This window comes from Petaurus breviceps, unplaced genomic scaffold (assembly GCF_028583685.1).
Source record: "Petaurus breviceps papuanus isolate PSGF00001 unplaced genomic scaffold, PetGlider_PUasm1.0 80, whole genome shotgun sequence".
In the NCBI taxonomy this organism is placed as follows: Eukaryota; Metazoa; Chordata; class Mammalia; order Diprotodontia; family Petauridae; genus Petaurus; species Petaurus breviceps.
Window position 1 is genome coordinate 4,314,902 of NW_027186540.1, and position 21,673 is coordinate 4,336,574.

The 21,673-nt window shown below is 36.6% G+C and overlaps 1 protein-coding gene across 2 annotated transcripts in view; it reads left to right on the forward strand.

Annotated features, from left to right (window-relative positions):
* LOC138175989 (translation initiation factor eIF2 assembly protein) overlaps positions 1–21,356 on the forward strand; it is a 115,228-nt gene extending 93,872 nt beyond the window's left edge. For both annotated transcript variants that reach the window (XM_069106655.1, XM_069106656.1), the window contains 3 exons: positions 5,255–5,383; positions 13,596–13,733; positions 14,270–21,356. In XM_069106655.1, coding sequence (XP_068962756.1) covers positions 5,255–5,383; positions 13,596–13,733; positions 14,270–14,296 — 294 coding nt within the window. In that variant the 3' untranslated portion in view covers positions 14,297–21,356. The remainder of the gene's footprint in view (positions 1–5,254; positions 5,384–13,595; positions 13,734–14,269) is intronic.
* The last annotated feature ends 317 nt before the right edge of the window (positions 21,357–21,673 follow it).

Consider the following 21,673-nt stretch of genomic DNA (forward strand, 5'->3'; position numbering starts at 1 on the left):
TGAAATCATTTGTAGCTTCAGAGAAAGAAAGGTCAGTTTACTTGTGGGTAGGAAGCCAGAATATAAAGGGTTGAGCAACAAAGAAATTGAGACAATTGGAGACTTTTTCTGCGAGTTTGACTGTAAAATGGAGACGGGATAATAGCTTAAGGTAAGATGGAATAATAGGAGATTTCAACTGGATAAAGGAATTTCAGTCTTTTTGATCATAGAAGTGTGGAACACTTGTGTGTAATAATAAGAGCAAAGGTGTGGTCACATGTCTGAAAATAATACTTAATTTGCATATATTTGTATTCATACCTGTATGTATATATGTGTATGTTTATATACACATACATATACATATATACATACCTATCCACACATATATACATACACATACGCACATTGTTTTGCCCCCAATAAGATATAAGCTTCTTAAAGCAGGGTTTTATGTTATTTTCTCTATATCCCAGATGTATAGGATGATACCAGGCACATAGTAGGTGCTTAATGAATGCTTGTTCATTGAATGAACCAGCTACCTCCTTAGACAGGGTGTTCCACTTTTTGTTGTCGCTAATTGTTACTTTTTATTATAATGAGTTGAAATCTGCCTCTGTTACTTTCACCCACCATTCCAAGTTTTCTGCTCAGCGATCAAGCAAAAAAGTCAAATCCCTCCCTTCACATGAAATTTCTTCATATACTTGAAGATGTCTGTCATGCTACTTCTAAGTCTTTTTCTTCCCCATATTTCCCTAGTTTCTGATGGTTACTACATGTGTGACCTTGGTGAATCTCTTAACCTATCTAAGCTTCAGTTTCCTCATCTCTAAAATGAGGGGTGGACTAGATGATGAGCTCCCTTCCAGCTCTATCTCAGTGATCCTATAAACTTGTGACCTTGGTAGGTAGGCTGGCCCATTGAGCTCACTATCACAAGATGAAGAGAGAAATATAAAGTCTTACATTGTATTCTCTCTTAACTCTTTTACCAACCTTTTTGTTATTCTTCTGGTTCTTCTTTTTCTACTTTTAAAGTTTGAGTGTTTACCAAGGCTCTATCTTTGGCTTTCTTTTATTCTTTCTTTATCATCCTTGGAGATCTCACCCACTTGCATGACTTCATTTATCATATCTATGTAGCTAGCTTCAAAATCCTTATCTCCAGCTTCAGTGTCATCCCTGAGACTCATTGCCTTTGATTCTTCCCTGTCACATCTGGATAGCTGGCAAATGTGGTCAGTTCTCAGCAGCATCTCTTACGTGCTTTCCTCCCTTCATTCTCATGACCAGTACCCTAGTGCAAGGCCTTATTACCACCTGGATGGAGTAATAGAATAACCTCCTAAAAGCCTCCTTCCTAACTAGTAGTGTTCTCCTTTCTGCAGTTCCTTCTTCACATGATTTGGTTTAACACCTTACTTTCACAGGTTTGCGTCACATGACTCCTTACCACATAAATGCTGTACATTCCATCCAGACTGGTCTAGCCATGGTCTTTGCTCATGTTCTCCCACCTCCATGCCTTTATTTTACTGTATCCTATAGAAGAAATGCTTCCTTCACCCCAGCCCCCTAACCAGCTTTCAAGACCCAACTCAAATGCCCCTTTTTCCATTTCCTAAGCTGTCTCTTCTCCTTATTTCCCCCCCTTCCATCAGAATCAGTTTTTCCTTTCTTATGCTCTTATCATAATTTGTTCTGCTTCATTACTTATATACATGTAATATCTTCCCTACCAAATTTTAAGTTCCATGAAGGGATGATTCATAGTTTATCCTTTCCAATTCTTAACATGGCAATTTCTGTATAGTAGATATTTAATAAATGATTATTGTTGAACCCATGAGGCTAATGCTCTTAAAACCGTTGTTGAATAGTATTGATACACTGATATAAAATGCAAAATTGTTCTGCACATATCATAGGATATCTGTACATATTGTAGTTCTGTGAAAGAGAAGATTGATCAGAGTTAAGTAGTCCTAGAAGGCTTCTCTTTGGCAAGTGGGATTTGAGCTTATACTTGGAGGTTTTGTAGATTTGCAACAGTCATAGGGGAGAAGAAGGGGTGTCCAAGGAGATGTGAATAAGATAAACAAAGGCAGAGTTTATAATGAACACGATGTGTTCATGAAACAGTGAGAATTCTAGCCTGGCTTTAATAGAGGGTACATTTTGAGGAAAAGTGGTAATAATACCTTCTCTTCTCCCCTCCATTTATCTGAATTCTACTCATCCTTTAAGCCCTAACCCAAATCCCATTTACTACATAATGCCACTTCTGATTACTTAGCATTGACTACTTTCCTTTTCACAGAACTCTTGTAGCAATTGTGATATGCACAACATAATTTTTCACTTTATACAATATCTATACCTTGTGCTTTATAGAGTAGTGAGAATAAATTTCCCTAGGTAAGGTGGGGACAGATAATGGAGGACCTTCAAAACAACTTAAGGATTTTAGACTTGATGGTAGGAATTGGGAGACATTCAATTTCTGAATGACATTGAGTAGGGGGATGATGTAAACATTATATAAGGAACATTAATCCCATTGCAAGATAGATTTCCTGTAGACAGGTCTCCAGTATGTTTTATGCCTGGAGAGTTCATGTGAAAATATTTTAAAGTTCTGATCAAATAAAATTTTTTGAAGAGGTAACCTTTAGATTATTATGCTTGACTAAAACTGTTTTAGTTTTTATTTTTAATCTAGACTATGACCTTTGAACCAAGAAACAAACTCTGCTGGTCATCAATGCTAGCCTTAGTATTTAGGTTGGCCTATCTTCTGGTTTGTTTGGGTTTTTTTGGAAGGTGACATATTCCAGTTTATAGATCTCAGTAATGTTACTGAGCTAATTAAGTCGTCCTGTATTAACAGGCAGGGATGGTTCATTATAATGAGATTGTTTAATGGTTTGAAAAAGTTATAAAGGAGAACGAATAGAGATTAGAAAATATCTCAGGCTATTTATTTTCTACTTTTTTACATGGATTGCTACTTGTTTTCTTATATTTGATACTCAGAGCGTAAGGGAGACTCAGATAACCATGGTTGACATTTTTCTACATAACTGAATATTGGCAAACTTCTTTAAAAGGTCTGGTTCTTCATAGCTGAGAACATAGAAACTGTGTGTTGAAGGCATAGGTTAGGAGAGGATCTGTTTTGTGGATGGAGTGGAGCAGTAATAAGAACCTGATCCAAATCAGCACTTTTGGTATTGGTAGAGTTTTAGTGAAACAGTTTTATTCTTTCTTAGGAAATTTATCCTAATATGTTTCTACCACATATGGTAACTAATTCAGCACTTTATTATTTAAAGCCTTCAAAGATGATTGGATATAGGGAGGATATAATTAAGACTGGTCAATGTTTATTGATAAACACAATGTAAAATTCTGTACATAAACAATTTAACAAAAATTAGCTCAATAAGAAATACAAATTAAATAATAAAAATACATAAAACCAAAACACAAATAATTCAAAAGACTTTTACTAAATGACATATTTGTTTATGTAATCTAATCTTCTATCTCTAGTTCCTTGAGGGGCTTTCCTAGGTTTATTCACAATTCTCTATCATTCAGAGGACAGTGGAGAGGCCTTTGAAGCTGCAAATAGGTTGCAGCATATTAATGACAATGAATTAAGCTTAAAAAGCATCCCAAAATATCAGAGCTATATGACCAATAAACAAAGTAAACTAATCACATTGCAAGAATAAGTTGTAGATGGACAAACCATTTACTGCGCCGGTATTCACACATTGTAAGAGGCCTACAGCAAGGTTGCCAGTATGTTGGGTAAACCTCCTGGAGGATTTCTGGTAGGCCAAGGAGAGTCACCTCGAATGGAAGATGTAGGTAAGTTTTGATTTACACAGAAAAATGAATATGCACAGCAACCAGATCGTACATCCTTCAGAGTACTGAAGTACATACAGCTATGTTCTATTAGGATTGTGCCAAGAACTTCTGTTCAACTCTCTGTATACTTACTTATCCTCAGTGACACATCTTTTACCCCAAATTAAATTTCTCTTTAGCCTAACTAGTTCAGAAATATTTCTCCTGGGTTCAGCTGTTTGTCTGCTGACAAAAATAAGTCTTTTTCAGAATCAGAGGATTCTACCGTTTCCTTTGGAAGGGTTTTATTTCCAAACTCTTTTAGATTATGCCAAATCTTATCATACAAAACCAAAGACCATCGGTTTTCCCTCAACTCACACAGATCACAGTTCTTCAAATATTAGGATTCATAACTTTATGTGACCAACACCCTGAAACCAGCCTTTTGGTAATGAGTATCTCCAGATTTATCCATCTTCCTCCTTGGGTTACAGACACAGAGTCAATTGCCAGTCTTGTTCTTAAATCCTTTCCAGATTAGCAGGTTCTGCCAGGCCTAACTCTTAGAACATAGTGAAAACCATTTTCCTTTGTTGGGAACATGTCAACAAAATATATCCCCACTTTTAGCGAACTCTTGGTCTTATGGAGGACTACTTGATGCAGACTGGTCAAGTGGAGAATCTTTTCCTGCAGTAAACAGTTGCTCTCCTTTCTGCCAGATTTCCCTGAGATATTATTGATACTGCTTCTTACCATGATGCTTTGTTTGGGCCTCCTTATGGGATGGTCTTTTTTTCCTTTAAGGTTTGGACATAAAACTTAAAATTAGTTGCAGGAGGCAAGGAGAAAAAATGTAGATGGTTTTTCAGGGTTTCTTCTTTTTTACTTTGCTATCAAAAATGATACTTGTTTTTGATCTCTGTAGTCATAGGATCAGAGGCACCTCAGGGACCATCTAATCCTAACTCCCTCATTTTAAAGGTGAGGAAACTACAGTCTAGGTGTAGGTTAAGTGACTTCCTGAAGCTACAGGGTCATCATTACATGGAGGATTTGAACCTCGGGCCTCTGACTGCAGAGTCAGTACTCTTTGCACTATCTCATTCATTCTTTTTTATTTAGTTAAATGTACTTTCATCAAAATGTAATTTTTTTTCAGCCAAAGGACAGAAGTCATTTGCAAATCATTAGCATGTTTTAAAGCCATATTTTGCTTTAAATTCATTTATAATTGTTGATAGAATGTTTGGGAAGTTTCCTTTGGGAAGAAGGGTACATGAAAATAGGACATTCTGATTTACTGACTTTTGCAAATTAAGGCTGATTATAGACTTTAGTAAGTGCTATATAACTTTGTTCTTTATTAACTTTCAGTATCTCAATATTTCCTCTGATGTAGGGCAAAGTGTGGCTAATTGATTTTAATCCATTTGGTGAAGTAACAGACTCACTGCTATTCACATGGGAGGAATTAATATTTGGAAAAAACTTAAAAGGTGAACAGAATGAAGGAGAGGCTCTGGAACAGGTAAGAAATTTTAGAGAAACAATAATCTAGGAGATACCCTTTTAAATGATTAAGCTAAATGTTTGCCTAAATTGTCCTCAGTTGTTTTTATGGTATGTCCTCAGGGTCTTATGTAGTCAGATAAACGTAATTATCTGTAACCTTGGAAAAGCTTTAGTCTAAAGTAAATTTTATAAATACTCATCCACTAGACATGAATAAGAAAGGATACTTGCCAGGTGAGTAATAAGAAACTTTTCTTTCATCTTTATATGGAATAATTATTGACTTGAATATCTATATTCATTTACTTAAGACATTATTTTTTATGGGTTTCCTGTTTTTGAGGATTTTTCCTAGCATAATTACCTTAAATGTATGATTTCACATCACAGCTATCTCTTGTTTCTCTCTTGTTCTTGAAATATTTGTAGATTTCTTTCCATGCATACCTTTTCTTGTATCTCAGCCAAGCTATATGCATTTCCTCTAATCTTTTCTTATCAGTTGCTTATAAAATGTGTTACAACAAAACCTGAACTCAAAGTAGTAAAAAACATATATGGCTTAATTTCTCTTTTGTTGATTGTTCAGAATAGAGGGGCATTTCATTTTTTCTTGTTTTTTCCTTCAGTTTCAAGGCATTGTGTGAAGAATATGATAAAAGAATCTCTCATGAGGGCTTTTAATTAAGAGACTCAAATTTATTCCCTTGTGAACTTCTAAGATGCAAGATTTTGGTATTCCATCATCTTTATCTTCAGCTCTTGTCTTTCAGCAACTCCACATCAGCATCACTGGCTGGATGTGCCACAGGCATCTCAAATTCAATGTTTCCAAAACTGGATTCATTTCCTCCCTCTTCCCCCAAATCCACCCTTTTTGTATCTTTCTGTCAAGGATACCAGCATACCAGATTCACTACTTCTGAGTCATCATGGTTCCTCATTCACCCTGCATATCAAGTCAGCTGCCTTGTTTGATTTTTCATTCACAGACTTTCTTGTCAGTTCCCTTTTCTCCACTTGTGCAGCTGTCCTATTAGCTTAGGCCCATCATCTCTCTCCTGGACTATTCCAATAGCCTCCTTGTTGTTCTTTGCCTCAAAGAAGGAAGGAAATAAGCATTTATTAAGCATCTACTGTGTGCCAGGCACTGGTTACCCAACTGCTTTACAAATAGCTTGTTTTATCTTCACAACAACCCTATGAGGTAGGTGCTATTTTGATCCCAATTGTACAGTTGAGGAAACTGAGGCAGACAGAGGTCAAGCTACTTGCCCAGGTTCACAAATCTGGTAGGTATGAGAAGCCATATTTGAACTTAGGTTTTCCTGACTCCAGGACTATCCACTGTGCTACCTAGCAGCCTCTATCCTTCATAAGCTTAGACTTGAAGGAAGTCAGGGAAGCCAGTAGGCAGAGATGAGAAAGGAGAGCATTTGAGGTATGTGGGACAGCCAGAGAAAATGTCTGGGCTTGAGAGAGAGATTTTCTTGTTTGAGGAACAGTCAGGAGGCCAGTGTCACTGGATACAAGAGTATGGTGTCAGGAGTCAGATTTAAGAAACTGGAAAGGTGGGTAGGTGAGGGCTCTAGGTTATGAAGGGCTTTGAACAACGCAAGGAGGATGATTTTGTATTTGATCCTGTAGGTAATTGGAAGCCACTGGAGTTTACTGAGTCAGGAGTGACATGGTCAGACCTATGCTTTAGGAAAAATGCTTTGGTGACTGAGTGGAAGATAGAGTGGAGTGGGGAGGCCCTTGGGGCAGGCGGGCCCTCAGCAGGTGTGAGGTGATGAGGACCTGCACTAGAGGGGCGGTAGTCTCAGAGGGGAGAACGGGCATATTGGGAAGATATTGGACATTTACAGACTTTCATAGCAGATTGGATATTCATAATCTCAGTGCTACGTGGAGCAAAAAGATTTTCAAAATCTAAAGACCTCTCAGAGGGGATCAGAGTTCTGTGGCGATGGAGTGAAGTGCACATCATTCTTGCTGCCTGGTCTGCTACCCCTGTCAGGGCTGTCCTGAGGATGCATAAGTGAGCTTATGGGAGGGTAAGCTGATGTGCAAGTTACCATCCAGCTACACTTATTTTGTATGTCTGTGCAGTAGTCTAGAGAGCACTGTATGTAAAAGGAGCATAGCAGGATAGCAGCCTGCTCTAGGACTGTGTCTGTCGGAGCTCTGTTTAAAAAAAGATGAGAAAAATGAGGTAATAATAATGCTGTCTATTTTTATAACGCTTTACGGTTTTCAAAGCATTTATACATATGTATCTCTCCACCTATTTCTCACCAGAGTTCTAGTGTCATATTTCCAACTTCCCTTTTCTAGAGGCATCAGACAGTCAACAATCACGTGTTTATTTAATATCTTCCCTGTGCCAGCACTGTGGAAAACCCTTGAGATGCAGACTAAAGTAAAACTGTCCCTGCAGAGAACCTACATTCCAAAGAGGGAGGCAGCATGCACAGTAGGTACATGAAGAACACACACACAAAGATCAGTAAGCATTTACTTAGCACCTGCTGTGGAGCAGTCACTATGGTAGGTACCTGACGATACAGAGACAAAAGCCACCAGGCCCTGCCCTCTAGGAGCTCCTTGTGTAGCCAGGGGAAACATGTACCTGTGTCGGTTTGAGATACACGAGATAGATTGAAGGGGATTTTTGTTTACAGATATGACATAAGCAGCTGGGCAGGGGATTGGGGGTAGGGGCAGGAATGTGGAGGAAGATCAAGGAAATCCTGATATAGACAGTGGCTCTTGAGCTAACCCTTCAAGGAAACAAGGGAGACTCAGGTGGGGAGACAGTGCTGGGCATGAATATGATAAGGCCATAAAGATAGGTTGGGGCCAAATTATGAAAGACTTTAAACAACACACTGGAGATTTTTATCCTGGCAGTTATAGGGAAATAATAGTTTATTGAGTAAGAGAAACATTTATGCTTTAGGAAAATCAGTTTGCCAGCTTTGTGAAAAATTGATTAAAGACGAGTGGAGACTTAAGGGAGGAAGACCAAGTGGAAGACTGTTAGAACAGTCCAGGTGGGAAATAATAAAGGGCTGCACTAGGGTTGTGCCTGTGAGTTGAGAGAAGGGGATGTATGCAAGAGATGCTGTGGAGGAGGACAAGACAAGATTTAGCAATGGACTGGATAGATGGAACGAGTGAGTGTCAGGAGTTGGAGATGACCCTAAGGTTGCAGATCTTGGTGATTGGCAGAATGGTAGTACCGTCAGCAGAAATAAATGAAGTTCAGAATGGGGGGGGGTGTTAGAGAATAAGCATTTATATTGTACCTACTATGTGTCAGGAACTGTGCTAAGCAATTTAAAAAACAAACATATATTAGAATAATGCTCGGTTTGGGGGTAAGGATAATTACTTGTTTGAGACATGTTGAGTTTGAGATATCTATGGGGCATCCATTTTGAAATGTGAACTAGGCAGTTAATGATGTGGGACTGGAGCTTGGGTGAGAGACTAGAGCTAAAAATAGAGATCTGGAAGTCATTCGGAGAGTGTTGATAATTTTAATGGAAACTGATGAAGTTACCAAATGAGAGAGAAGAGGGCCCAAGCCAAAAACTGGTTATATTCAGAATGGGAGCCATGCTGTGGATGATGGTCCAACAAAGGAGAATGAGAAGGAACAATAAGATATCTGACCATCCTTACTTTTAATTATATTTGTTCTGTCTTTTCTATTGTAGAAGTAATTTTTCTTGGCAGAAAAAACAGAAACATGATATGAATTCAGCAGTTCTACTGTCTCTCTCATCAGTTAACCTTGTCCCATCTAACCCAAGCAAAAGTCTTCTTTAATTGTCCTTTTCCTTCCAAAGCTTAACCTTAGGCTTAACCTTAGCTGTTCTTTATTGACTTAAGCTAATCCTGAGCTTTAGCATTCTTGACTATTTTTACAGAATCATGATGCATGCTTATTTGACCTCCTCTGTTACCAAACAGAATTTGGAAAGGCAAGTTGGTTTCAGGGTGATTAATTTTTTTTATCTGTAATTCTCATAGATTATGTACTAAGTTATAGATGAGCTGAAATTTTCATTGGTGGAGAGAGTGGCCATGCCAAAGCAGTTAAGAGTTTTGGTATTTGGTGAGTCTAAAGAAAATAAGTCAATAAAAAAAGAAAATATTAAAGACAAATATTTTATCTGGAGAATTATGCTTGAGAAGTCTTCTAACTAAAATAACAGCAACAATAATAATGATAGGGTTTATAGAGCACTTTAAGATTTGCAAAGCACTTCACCAATATCTCATTTTATCCTTACAACTCTAGGAGATGGGTGCTATTATTAGATACGTTTTACAGTTGAGGAAAGTGAGGCATACATGATTTTCCCAAAGTCACTCAGCTTGTGTCTGTCTAAAAATGTTAAATGGATTCAATTCAAATTTGATGGTTCCTTTGGTACCCTGAGTTTTGAATTGGCAGTGTATTGTGTGCATGTACATTCACATTCAGGTATGTATGTACAAATTTTGAGGGGGTCTAGACTTGTGATTTCTTTAAAATTTTGATTTACTATTATTAACTTAACAATTAACAAACACAAACATTTCAGTGTACAAAGAACAAAAAAAAGAGGATTATATGTCAGACTGTGAATTTTTGTTATGTAGAACTTGATTCTTAAAAGTATATAATATACATTTAGCAAGATAGAAATAAAATTGCCCTATTTGTGTGCTCTCCTGAAATTACTTTCTTTCTGTGTATATATTTTTAATGCTTTATTGTTTTTTTTAATATGTCTCTCACTACTCACTAACTCATCCTCTTTCTCCCCAGATAGAAGCTCCCCTTTGCAACAAATATTATTATAGTCAAACAAATCAGCACATTGGTTGTGTTAGAAAATGTGTCTCATTCCATACCTTTGGTCTGTTAGGAAGTGGGGGACTTTTTTCACTATTAGTCTTTTGAAGTAATGGATTGTTTATTGAGTTGATTGGAGTTCTGGGGTCTTTCAAAGCTGTTTTCTTTTAACATTATTATAGTCATTTTGGCAGTTGAACTCCTGCTAATTTCATTATATACCAATTCTTCCCAAATTTTTCTGAATCTTCCCTATTTAAAATTTTTAGGTGCTATGATTTTCTTTTACATTCATATCCATAATTTGTTTTAGCCATTCCCCAGTTGATGGGCAACCCCTTTGTTTCCAGTACTTTCTTCTAACAAAAAAGGTTACTATAAATATTTTGTACATATACATCCTTTGTTTTGTCTTTGACCTTTTGGAAGTAATATATTCGTTGGTGGCATCATGGGGCCAAAGGCTAGTATACAATTTAGTGTTTTGGGGATATAATTCCAGATTGTTTTCTATAATGGCTAGACTAATTCACAGCTTGACCAGCAGTGCATTAGTGTACCTTTCCTCTCATAAACCCTCTGACAATTGCCATTTTCGTCTTTTTCATCTACCAATTTTGTAGGTCTGAGATAGAACCTTGAGTTGTTTTAATTTTTATTTTTTTATTATGTGTTTTTGAGCATTCTTTTATATTTCATATACTGATAGGTTTACATTGAAAACTACCTATTCATATCCTTCAGCCACTTGGCTGTTAAGGTCCAGGCCTATAATGCGTTCAGTATAGAGAATTTCTGATGTAGGAACTCCTTTTAGTCCAGTGGGATACTTGTTTGTGACTACTTAGTCTTAGAGAGATACTTGCCTGTGGTGATACAACTGATCTGTCTGAAACAAAACTGGAACCCAGGTTCTCAAACTCAGCATCATCCTCATTCCTCGCTCTTCCTTACTCATTTACTACATTTGGAGTTCTGGGGTCTTTCAAAGCTGTTTTCTTTTAACATTATTATAGTCATTTTGGCAGTTGAACTCCTGCTAATTTCATTATACACCAGTTCTTCCCAAATTTTTCTGAATCTTTCCTATTTAAAATTTTTAGGTGCTATGACTCCCTTACTACTCCCTTACTCACTTACTACATCCCTCACATACATATCCAGTCAATTACCAAATATTGTAATTTTTACCTTCCTAATATCTCTTCTTTTTTAGCATTTAAAGCCTTCCTAACCTGGCCCTTTCTACCTACCTTTCCAAGCTTTCTACACAGTCTAGCCAGAGGATGGTCCCTTCTTATTGCTCAGACCTAGCACTCCATCTGATGTCTCCATATCTTTGCATGGGTTCTTCCCTCATACATACCCAGAATGCCTTGGCTCATCTGTATCAATGTACTTCTAAAGTTAATTTTGGAAGTTCAGTTCCTATTGTTAATATGACTCAATTGGAATCTGGAGATTCTTAAAACAAACAGAAAAACCAAGAATACCTTGGTTTTGGTAAAATATTTTCATAGTAAGTCTTGACCTTCCCTTTGATAGAGGATCACAGATTAAATATTGAATTAAATAAGAAGTTCTTGCTAATGTTTTTAAAGGTTCTTACTTATATATATTTTCCATCTTATCCACAGTTTCAGATAAACTTTATAACTCAAGGCCAAAAGCCTTATCCAAAGGTCAGTAAATAGGCCAGAAGTTCTTTTAACACTTGTTCTTTTATCAAAATAATTTTACAGTGAAGATTTGAGTTTAGGAAAGAAATATAGTTGTTATGTGAATTATACTTAGTGTCAAGTGTTACAACTTTATTAGTAGAATTATGAAACATATATTTCTTTTGTAACAATAAATATAACAAATAGAAAATATGACAAATTCTTTGTAATTTTGAATTTTGAAAAGAAACTATTATCTCCCTTATTTAAGTCCTATACTTATATGTACAAAAGCTCTATTTTTATTACTCAATTTTATTTTCAGTTCTAAATTCTTTCCATCCCCCAATGTCTTTCCCTACCCATTGAGAAGGCAAGAAATACAAAATCTATTACAAATAAACAAATGTGCTTTCCTAAGAAAACTGTTTGTACCCTATTTTTATGTGATATTTATCAGCTTTTCTTCTTTTTGGAGGTATGTTTCCTCTCATATATTTTTAAGGTAAATGAATTTGAGCTGATATACTAATGGTAATAGCATAGAGAGTTGATTTGATATGTTTGGTTACTTTGATAGAACATCCCCCGTGCGGGCCATTCCACTGCACTTACTTTTATTTTACTTCTCTCCCTTGAGAGCATATCACAGTTGGTTCTAAGAGATATTTAGAAGGAGGATATATTTGGATTAGCCCAAATCCATCATAACTACTGGAAAAATAATGATATAATTTTCACATTTCAAGGATAGTACTGAGTGGATAGCAACCCAATTTACCTTGTACATGTGCTCTTAATGCATCACTTATTTGTCCATGTTGTTAACTCCCTTCTTTGTATCCCAACCACATTCCCTGCTCTCTCAGAGGATACTGGCATATATGGTGTGTGTGTGTGTGTGTGTGTGTGTGTGTGTGTGTCTGTACACACACATTCACACACATATATAATTTTTATGGTATATGTGTGTATACATGTAGATATATGGTGTATATATAAGAAGGCAATGTGGTACAATGTAAAACATTTGACTGGGAGTGATGAGACTTAGATTCTGTTTTGGCTTTGCCATATATTTGTCATGTGATCTTAGGCAAGTTATTCCTACTTTCCAGGCATTGGTTTCCTCTTCCCAGACAGAGAGGTGACATAGTAGAGTCAGGAAGAACTGAATTGAAATTCTGACTCAGATACTTAATATTTGTCACCTTAGGCACATCCCATAACTTTTCTCAGCTTCACTTTTTTCACCTGTAAAATGGGGGGGGGGGTATAATTGTACCTACGTCACAGGGTTGTTGCAAGGGATTAAATGAGATAATACATGTGAAGTGATTTGTGAAACCCATGATGCTATATAAATGTTATCAATGTTAATCAAATAAGGTAATTGCTACTGTTACTTTTCAGTAGAGAAGGTTCATCTTGGAATCCTTTTCTTTTCAGAATCTGATTTCCTCTTGCTTTTAATGTGACATACTAAAGATAAGGGGACAAATAAGAAGGCTAAACATAAAATGATTAACAAAATTACTAGCCTAGGAGGCTGGAATAAAGGTGGTACCACTGAAAGAAAAGGGGATGGAAAAGTTAAATTTGTTTTTTGTCTTGGACTGTTTTTTTGGTGAAATGAATGAACTGTGAACAATAAAAATAGGGTCATGATCTCGTAATTGAATTTGCAATATTTGTATAATCTTTTCTTTTTGAAGGATTCTCCAGCCTTTCGTTGCACAAACAGTGAAGTTACAGTACAACCAAGTCCCTACCTGAGTTACCGGCTACCTAAAGATTTTGTAGATCTCTCCACTGGTGAAGATGCTCATAAACTAATAGACTTTCTAAAACTGGTAAACAGATTTTTAGCAGATAATTTTTGTATCTAATGCCATAGATTTAATAAATTTTATGATTCATAGTTTAATGCTGAGCAAATAGAAACAAGCTTTCTCTTCCCTGTCAGTTGAAGGGAGAAGTCATCTAATGAATATTAATTGTTTCTTTCATTCCATCCTTCTGTAGATGTTTGACTGCTCTTAAAATAATTTTTCCCAATACTTGTACTGCATATACAAGCCAATATACAATATACAAGTAAATTCTAATCTGTTAGGATGCCAGTAATTCTATATTCCTGTTATCGTTACTGAAGGGCATTTTTTATATCTGAGAAATGAAGTATGGAAGTATTCAGGAACCAAAGCAATAAGATAGCACCGTGTTTTCCGTGATAATTTGTAACTATTTATAAAGCCAAAGCCTCAGGAAAGAGTGTGTTCATTTTGCAGAAAGAGTTAACTGAATGTCATAAATATCCTCATTAAAATGTGTTTTTTAATGTATTATTTGATTTTTATTTTTATTTATTATATGTTTCCTTCGACAGAAAAGAAATCAACAAGAAGACGACTGAGAAGAGCCATAGGGTTGAAGGCTTAAGTAAAGAGGAAAGCATGGAGACTACTTCCCAAGGCTGCCTATAGACCATAACTTCCTACCAACCTAAAGAAAAAAAAATCAATTGCTTTTTGTATTCATGTATATTCAGCTAGGAAAAAATGGAGAGACTTTGTTACCATGTAAAAACAGCATAATAAATAGAGATCTTCAACATAGGAAACCATTTTGTTCTAGTGATATGAAGCATTTTGTATGGTCTAATTGGTCTTTTGACTCAGCCTGTCAAGCCAAATTAAGCTAAGCTTCTTGCTGCAGTAGCTCTGTGCCCAATAGGTAGGTGGATAAACTTGTGTTGTTATGCAATATTGAATTTAGACTAATTAGCCTTTCCTTTTGGAAATAACCCCAGGTTGCTATGGGCTTTCTTTCCTGCTTACTTTCTTTTTTAAAAGCTTTAAAGAGTTTCTTATATTCTTTGTATCAACTTGATCTTCAGTTTTTTGGATCTAACAGAAAGTTCCCAGTTTCATCAGATTCTTACTTTTTCATCTTCCTATTAATATAGTATAATCGAATTATAATGTAAAGTTAACTGTAATTTGGGGAAGATATCCCCTTAATTTTCTTTTAAGAATTATGTGATGTCAATTCTCCTAGTGTATAAACTCTTGTCTGAGAGTATATTTGGTACTTTGGGAACTGAGGTTTCTTATTTTAGAGCTCCATTGTCCTGACTGCTACAAGCGAAAGCCCATCAGACTGAGTGCTTCCTGTGTTTGCAGAGCAGCACATCTTATACTTAACTTGTAAAAAAAATATAAGTAATGGAGGTGGAGAGGGTAGACAGAGGAAAAAAGTGAATGATGACATTCCCTCCTCAAGCCCCAGCACATACATATACCGACTGACTCTGTGACCCTCGTCAAAGAGTCTCGCCCTTAGTGCTCTAGACAACTGTCTAGGACTGTTAGGTTCAGTGAAGTAACTGGCCCACATTGGTAGAGGGAGTTGCCATAACTAGTATATAATCACTGAAATTCCAGGCCCCTTTATCCCCTCTTTATGTACAGCGCACACACCCTTATTCCTGGCAAATGAAGACTGCGTGGTCAGAGGCATCATTCTTATTTGCTCATTCCAGATCATTTTGCCCTCTATTTTGCTTTTATTCTGTGAGCCATTATCACTCTCTCAGGTTGTTGCCTCTGTCAGTCTTTAGTAACCACTACATGTTGATTGGTAAGTGAAAGAACATACTAGGTGTTCTCCTTTGTTCAAGGCTACATTAACTCAAAGAATGAGAAGTTTGATGTGCACAGGTCCAAACTATCTTGTGAATAAGGGTTAGTACTGAATTCTTGTTCCTCTGAAAAATTTGTACTGTTTTTATTCCTTTTACAAGTAAGTGAAGATTTTGTTTCTTCATGCCGAAAATCTCCAACTATGAGGTTGGGTTAAAAGGATCCAAAGATCCTAGTAAGAATAGACAGATGCTTTTATGATCTCTGAGACAGTGTCCCTCAGTGTCAAAGTCATCCCATAGTAGTCTGAAAGCTCCAGGATGTGTATACTTCTTCTAGTGATACAGATAGAAACCCCTTCAAATCTTAGGAGTTGTTGTAACCAAAAACCTTACCATCTTCCAATCTGGTGGTCAGCTTTCCAGATATGAGCCTCTCTCCACTTGGCTGAGCTGCTGGTCCTTGGATGGCTGATACAGAGCCCATTATGGGGGCTGTCCTTGAGCTTCTGGGGAGGGTCTGCCAGAGCTTGTATTGCTGGTATAGTTCAAAAAATCTAGGGTCATCCCTCCCCTAGAGAAAGCAGCAAAGGAAGACTTTATTAAAGGAAAGAAGCATAGTCATTCTGAACAAACTGTCTTATCTATTATACCTAGCATTTCATAATATTTAACAATTTAATTTCGAACAGTTCTCCAATGTAATTTTCAAACAGAACATAGTCTTATAGATTCATTGAATGTTAGTGCTGGAAGACGCCTTAACAAACAACCTCTTTGGTCCCCTAATTTTATAGGGGACTTTTCATAAAGTGTGGACAGCTGAGAACCAGAGTGGGAAGTGACTTGTCCTCACAAAATTAAATGGAGACAGAGCTTAGACTAGAATCTAGGGCTTCTGACTGAAGGGCTCTTTTCACTACTAGGCAGCTATTTTCAAATAGCTGTATATTAAGGGGAAAATTGACCCGAGAATAAATAAAATATTTTGTCCTTTAACACAACAACTCCAGCAGGCTCCCGCTATGACAAGCCTCTTTATTTACTGAGTCTGGTGGCCCTTGGATATTCCAGGGTTGGCTTCATCACTGGGAACCACCCGGAGGACAAGAGGCTATTGTAGCCACATGCTCTGTGGGGTATCTGGTTTTTCCTGCGGAAAAATAAAAATAACAAAAGTCCGCAGTTAGATATTTGGGGACAACTCTAGGTAAGTCCATCCTCAGGGTTTGGAGTTGGGACAAATCATATTGTGTCTCATGCATTTATTCAGGTCAAAATTGACTCAAATGGACACCCTAGTTGACTTTGAGGAGGAAAAGAATTCTCACAAGGACAAATTGAAATAAGTTTTTGTCAGGAAAGAGAAACTGTTTCCGTCTCTCTTGCCCCTGCCTTTCTCCTTCCCCTCCCACCCCTTTCAAATCCACCTTCTCTGCCTCTTCCCCAAGGTTGCCTTTGTGTGATGTTTCTTCCTATTCAAAGTCAACTGGGGTATCCATTTGAACCCTATTTCACCAGGATAAATATATGGAAAACAATATAATTTGACTCAGCCCTGTAGCCTCTAGGGACTGACTGACCTATAGCCATCCCCAATCCCTAATTGTGAACATAGGGACAAACATACACCCATAGATACATCATAAAAATATCAACCTATGATTTTTTTTTTAACACCTGATTGGAGGGGACCCATCTCCCTTTGCCCTCAGATGATATGGCCTGTGCAGCCCCACAGTAGGGAGAATGCTGGATTTGAAGTCAGGGGACTTGGATTTGAATCCTGGCTTTGAAGCGTGATGAGTCACCTTGGACAAGTCATTTAACCTCTTTGGACCTCAGTTTCTTCATCTGTAAAGTCAGAGAATTCTAGATGACCTTTAATCGCTTCTGATTATAATATTCTATCAGTCTGAGCAGCTACAACCCAAGGCTGCATAGATTTTTAGATTATACTTTTTATCATTTAAGTAGCATCATCCCGTATTTCTTTGTGATGCTCTGGGATTTTTCTTAAATTATGTTTATGATTCAAACCTCTTCTTGCCCCCATAATCTTATAATTTTGAGGAGATGCCACTGCAGCTGTGTCCTTATCAAACATTGGAATAAAGTGTTGAATCGTGCAGTTGATAGTATGCAAGATGGGTTTCTGTTTTGATTTTATTTTTGGCAAAAGCATCAATTCTTATTAGAGACATATTTCTATGTCTTGGGTTTGTTTACCTAATGTAAGACCTCATGGGAGTCTGGTAAAGTTTTTTTTTTTTAATTATAAAACCTTATAGTGTGCCTTTAGAAAAGAACAAATGTTATTTGCATACACATTTCAAATAGCATCTAAATTTATTATTATGAATAAATATGTGCTTTTTCAAAAATGTTTTAAAGGGACACATTCTTTTCAAAGAAATAATGAAAAAGATGTGCCCGTTCTTATACTCTCATCTATTCTAGAGTCAGTGTGGTGTAAGTATAAAGAAGACTGCATTTTGAACCACAGATTTGGGATGGATTCCTAGCCCTGCTATGATTCTGTGGTGCCTTGGACAGGTCATTAGGCCTCTTGAGGTCCCAGTTTCCCCATCTGTAAAATGACTAAGGACTGGACCTGATGATATCTAAGACCACTTGTAGCTCTAAATCCTAGTTTCTGAAATTTACCCTCAACTTTAGTCAGATGGGCACATGTTACAGCACAAATATGTAGCTTTTGACCTTTGAGCTGTCCTTGAACGTTGTTTAATTTAAAAGTGGAACTAATAGTTTACATTTTAAGAGATATGATTATCAGGGCGGCTAGGTGGCACAGTGAATAGAGAACCGGCCCTGGAGTCAGGAGGACCTGAGTTCAAATCCGGATTCAGACATTTCACAGTTACTAGCCATGTGACATTGGGCAAGTCACTTAACCCCAATTGCCCTCCAAAAAGAAAAAAAAATATGATTATTGATGTCACATTTTCATAAAGGATTTGTATCTCTAAAGCATTGTATGTAGAGGCAAGATTATCTAAATACTTGTCCACTATCACTTTGTTTATAGGTGGGTCTCAGTTTGAAGGTATTATAGATTTATTTTTATTTTTCAACATTCATTTCCATAAGATTGTGAGTTCCATATTTTCTCCCCACCTCTCCCCTCTCTCTACCCCAAGATGGAGTTTAATTTGATATAGGCTCTACATATAGGTATATACATTTTTAATTTGAACTAAGTAACCCCATAAGTCACACAATACATGGTTATTCATTATATGTGCAGATTATCAAGATGTCTAATATAATCAGCAGAAATAATAACTAAAGAGAAATAGTTAAAAGGGTCATGGCAGCAATTTCTAACAAGTATGTTAAAGGCAATGCTTTAAGCTAATCATTGCATTAGACTGTTTTCCATTAAACTATTAAAATAGAATTTTAGAGTTGGAAGGAATTTGAGAGGTTATCTAGTTTAAATCTTAATGTAAATAGATAACCCGGTGTAATAATATTACATGAAAAATTTTCTCACAAAAGTACTGAAAGATCAAAACAGGTGTATCATCTGTTATTCCTGCAGGACAGGGTATAGTCCCAGATGGGCCTTAAATTGAGCAAAATCTCCAAAGACCTTGAAGATAGAAAATTAAGTCTGAGAAAGTCACATTCCATAGAATAAAGCTAAAATGATTAGCCAAAGTACCATTGGCAAAGATGGGCTCACTCTTTGATCTGACTGACAAACTTGTTATCTTAGGCAAAATGGTAATTGTTTTAGCTGCTAATTTGCAACTTTTGGAACTAGTACTCACATTATTTTATTCGTTCCCTCTCTTTGCTATCTCTCCTGTTTAGGACTGTTACCTTCTGTAGGTACTGTATAGTTGCATAGTCAACAAATACCAATTAGATGTTTGTTCAAATACCTTTCATACTTCGTGTTTCACATATCAGGGATGGGGATAGAGACTGGACCTATAATTTCACTGATATAGTGAATTTTTAGCTGAGAATTCCCTTTGACAGGGCAGGTTGGCACTTCAGCAACTTAAGAATCAAGAGAATTGTTTAGAGCACAGTGAGACATTAAGTGACTTCACCAGTGTTACACAACCAACGTGTATCAAAGATGTAACTTAACACAGGTGGTCTTTGCTCTGAGGCCAGCACTCTATCCACACCGTTATGCCTGTCTGCTTTCACATATTAACTAATTCTAAAAGTAGCTTATGTCATGATAGATGATACAAATAAGTGTGATAGATAGCAGATGTTCCACAAAACAAGATGATGTGATAAAGCTATGATTGGTAATTGTTATGATACTCTGGTTTCTCAAAGATGGTATTGCATCTGTTCTAAACATTTTGTGAAATACCTAGTATATCCTCCCCCACTTAATTGGAAGCATTAACTATATTTAAATATTTTAAGCTGATTTTACTTTATAGATCATTATGAACAGCTTGTATATCTGCACTCATTGTAGTCTTAAAAGATGTAGGAAGCAGTAAAACTGGGAAAGAGAAATAGCACTGTAGGGGACTAGTTTGTATGATCATTAGAGTTAGCACCAGAGAGGATTGTAGAGGTCTTCCAATCCAGCCTCTTCATCATTCAGATTTTTTAAAAAACTCAAAAGTAGAGACAAAATGACTTTCCTAAGGTCACACTTTTGGTCCTTTTGTGTCTAGCCCAAGCTCTCTCACTCCAAGTTCAGTGTACTTTATATTACAAGATATTCTAGGATTCATCTTTTCCCCCATCACATGTGGAAGTGTTCCGGTCATAACTCCACCTTGACCCCGAGGTCATAGAAACATAGAGATTTATTTCATTTTTTTAAAATTAAATTTTATGTTTATTTTTAGTTTACATCATTCATTTCCACAAGATTTTGAGTTACAGATTTTCTCCCCTCTTTCCCCTACCTACCACCCCAAAACAGCAATCCCACTGAATACCCCCTCCCCCAATCTACTCTCTCCTCTGTCCTCCCCCATTCCCCCTTCCGACTTTCCAGGAGGGCAAGATGCATAGAGATTTATTTTTAAAAATTTTTTCAATCAATGAGATAAATGAAAATTCACCTTCTTACCTTCCCACTTTCTTTTCCCCATTGAGAAGAAAAGGAAAACAAAGCCCTTGTAATAAAACGGTTATATAGATTTATAGCCAAAAGAGACCTTACAGGTTATTTAGACCAACCCTCTCATTACAAATGAGGAAACTGAGGGACACAGAGATGAAGTAATTTGCCCAATTTCTTTTGAAGAGGAAGCCACCCAATCTAGATCATCTGACTCAATCTAGCATAGAATACTTTCAGATATGTCCAATCAATGAAATGAATATATGTGGACTGGTATTTGGAGGCATAATGGAAGTGAAGTGTGAAAACATGGCCCCTGTGTCTGGTGGGCTATGGAAGCTATTAACATGAATTTAGGACATGAACGTGTCTCTATGTTCCATGAACATGAGTTTAGGACAATGATTTTTTTGTTTTTACTGAGATACAAATAGCTTGTCACATTGAGGCTCATTCCTCTATATTCCTATAAATGTTATTTGTTTTCTTCAAAAAATTTAATTGTATTTGAGCTACAAATACTTTTGATTTCCCTGATTGCCAACTTTTGTTAGTCTCATTATAGTATAGAAACTACCATGTCTCTTTTTGTCAACAAGCGTGAGAACCAATATCACTTAAAATATGTTGTCTGAATACTTGATTTTTTTTCCTTCTGTATTTGGGACTTATTTGTTTAATGTATAAGGATCTTAGCTGGGATTATGGGATCATATATTTATAGACTTTCTATTAAACTAAAGAACTGGAATTGAATATTGTGGGGTTTTTTTAATCCTTACTTCATTTGGAGTATTCAACTCCCCTCCCACCTCTTTTTATCATTTTAAAACTCTGGACAGTATTTGAAATATTTGAGGTCTAGCTTCCTTTCATGACCTATATGTCAAAAACAAGTGTAAAATCTGGGTAATATAATAAATAGCTAAATCAGTACCTTTTGCAGAGGATTAGAGTAGACATTCGACTAGAAAGTTAGATGGATCTGATAAATATATGTCTTGTGAAGGTATAATTTATAACAGTAGTGTTCATTTAACACCTTGTACGTGCTAGAAGGGTCAGACTACCAC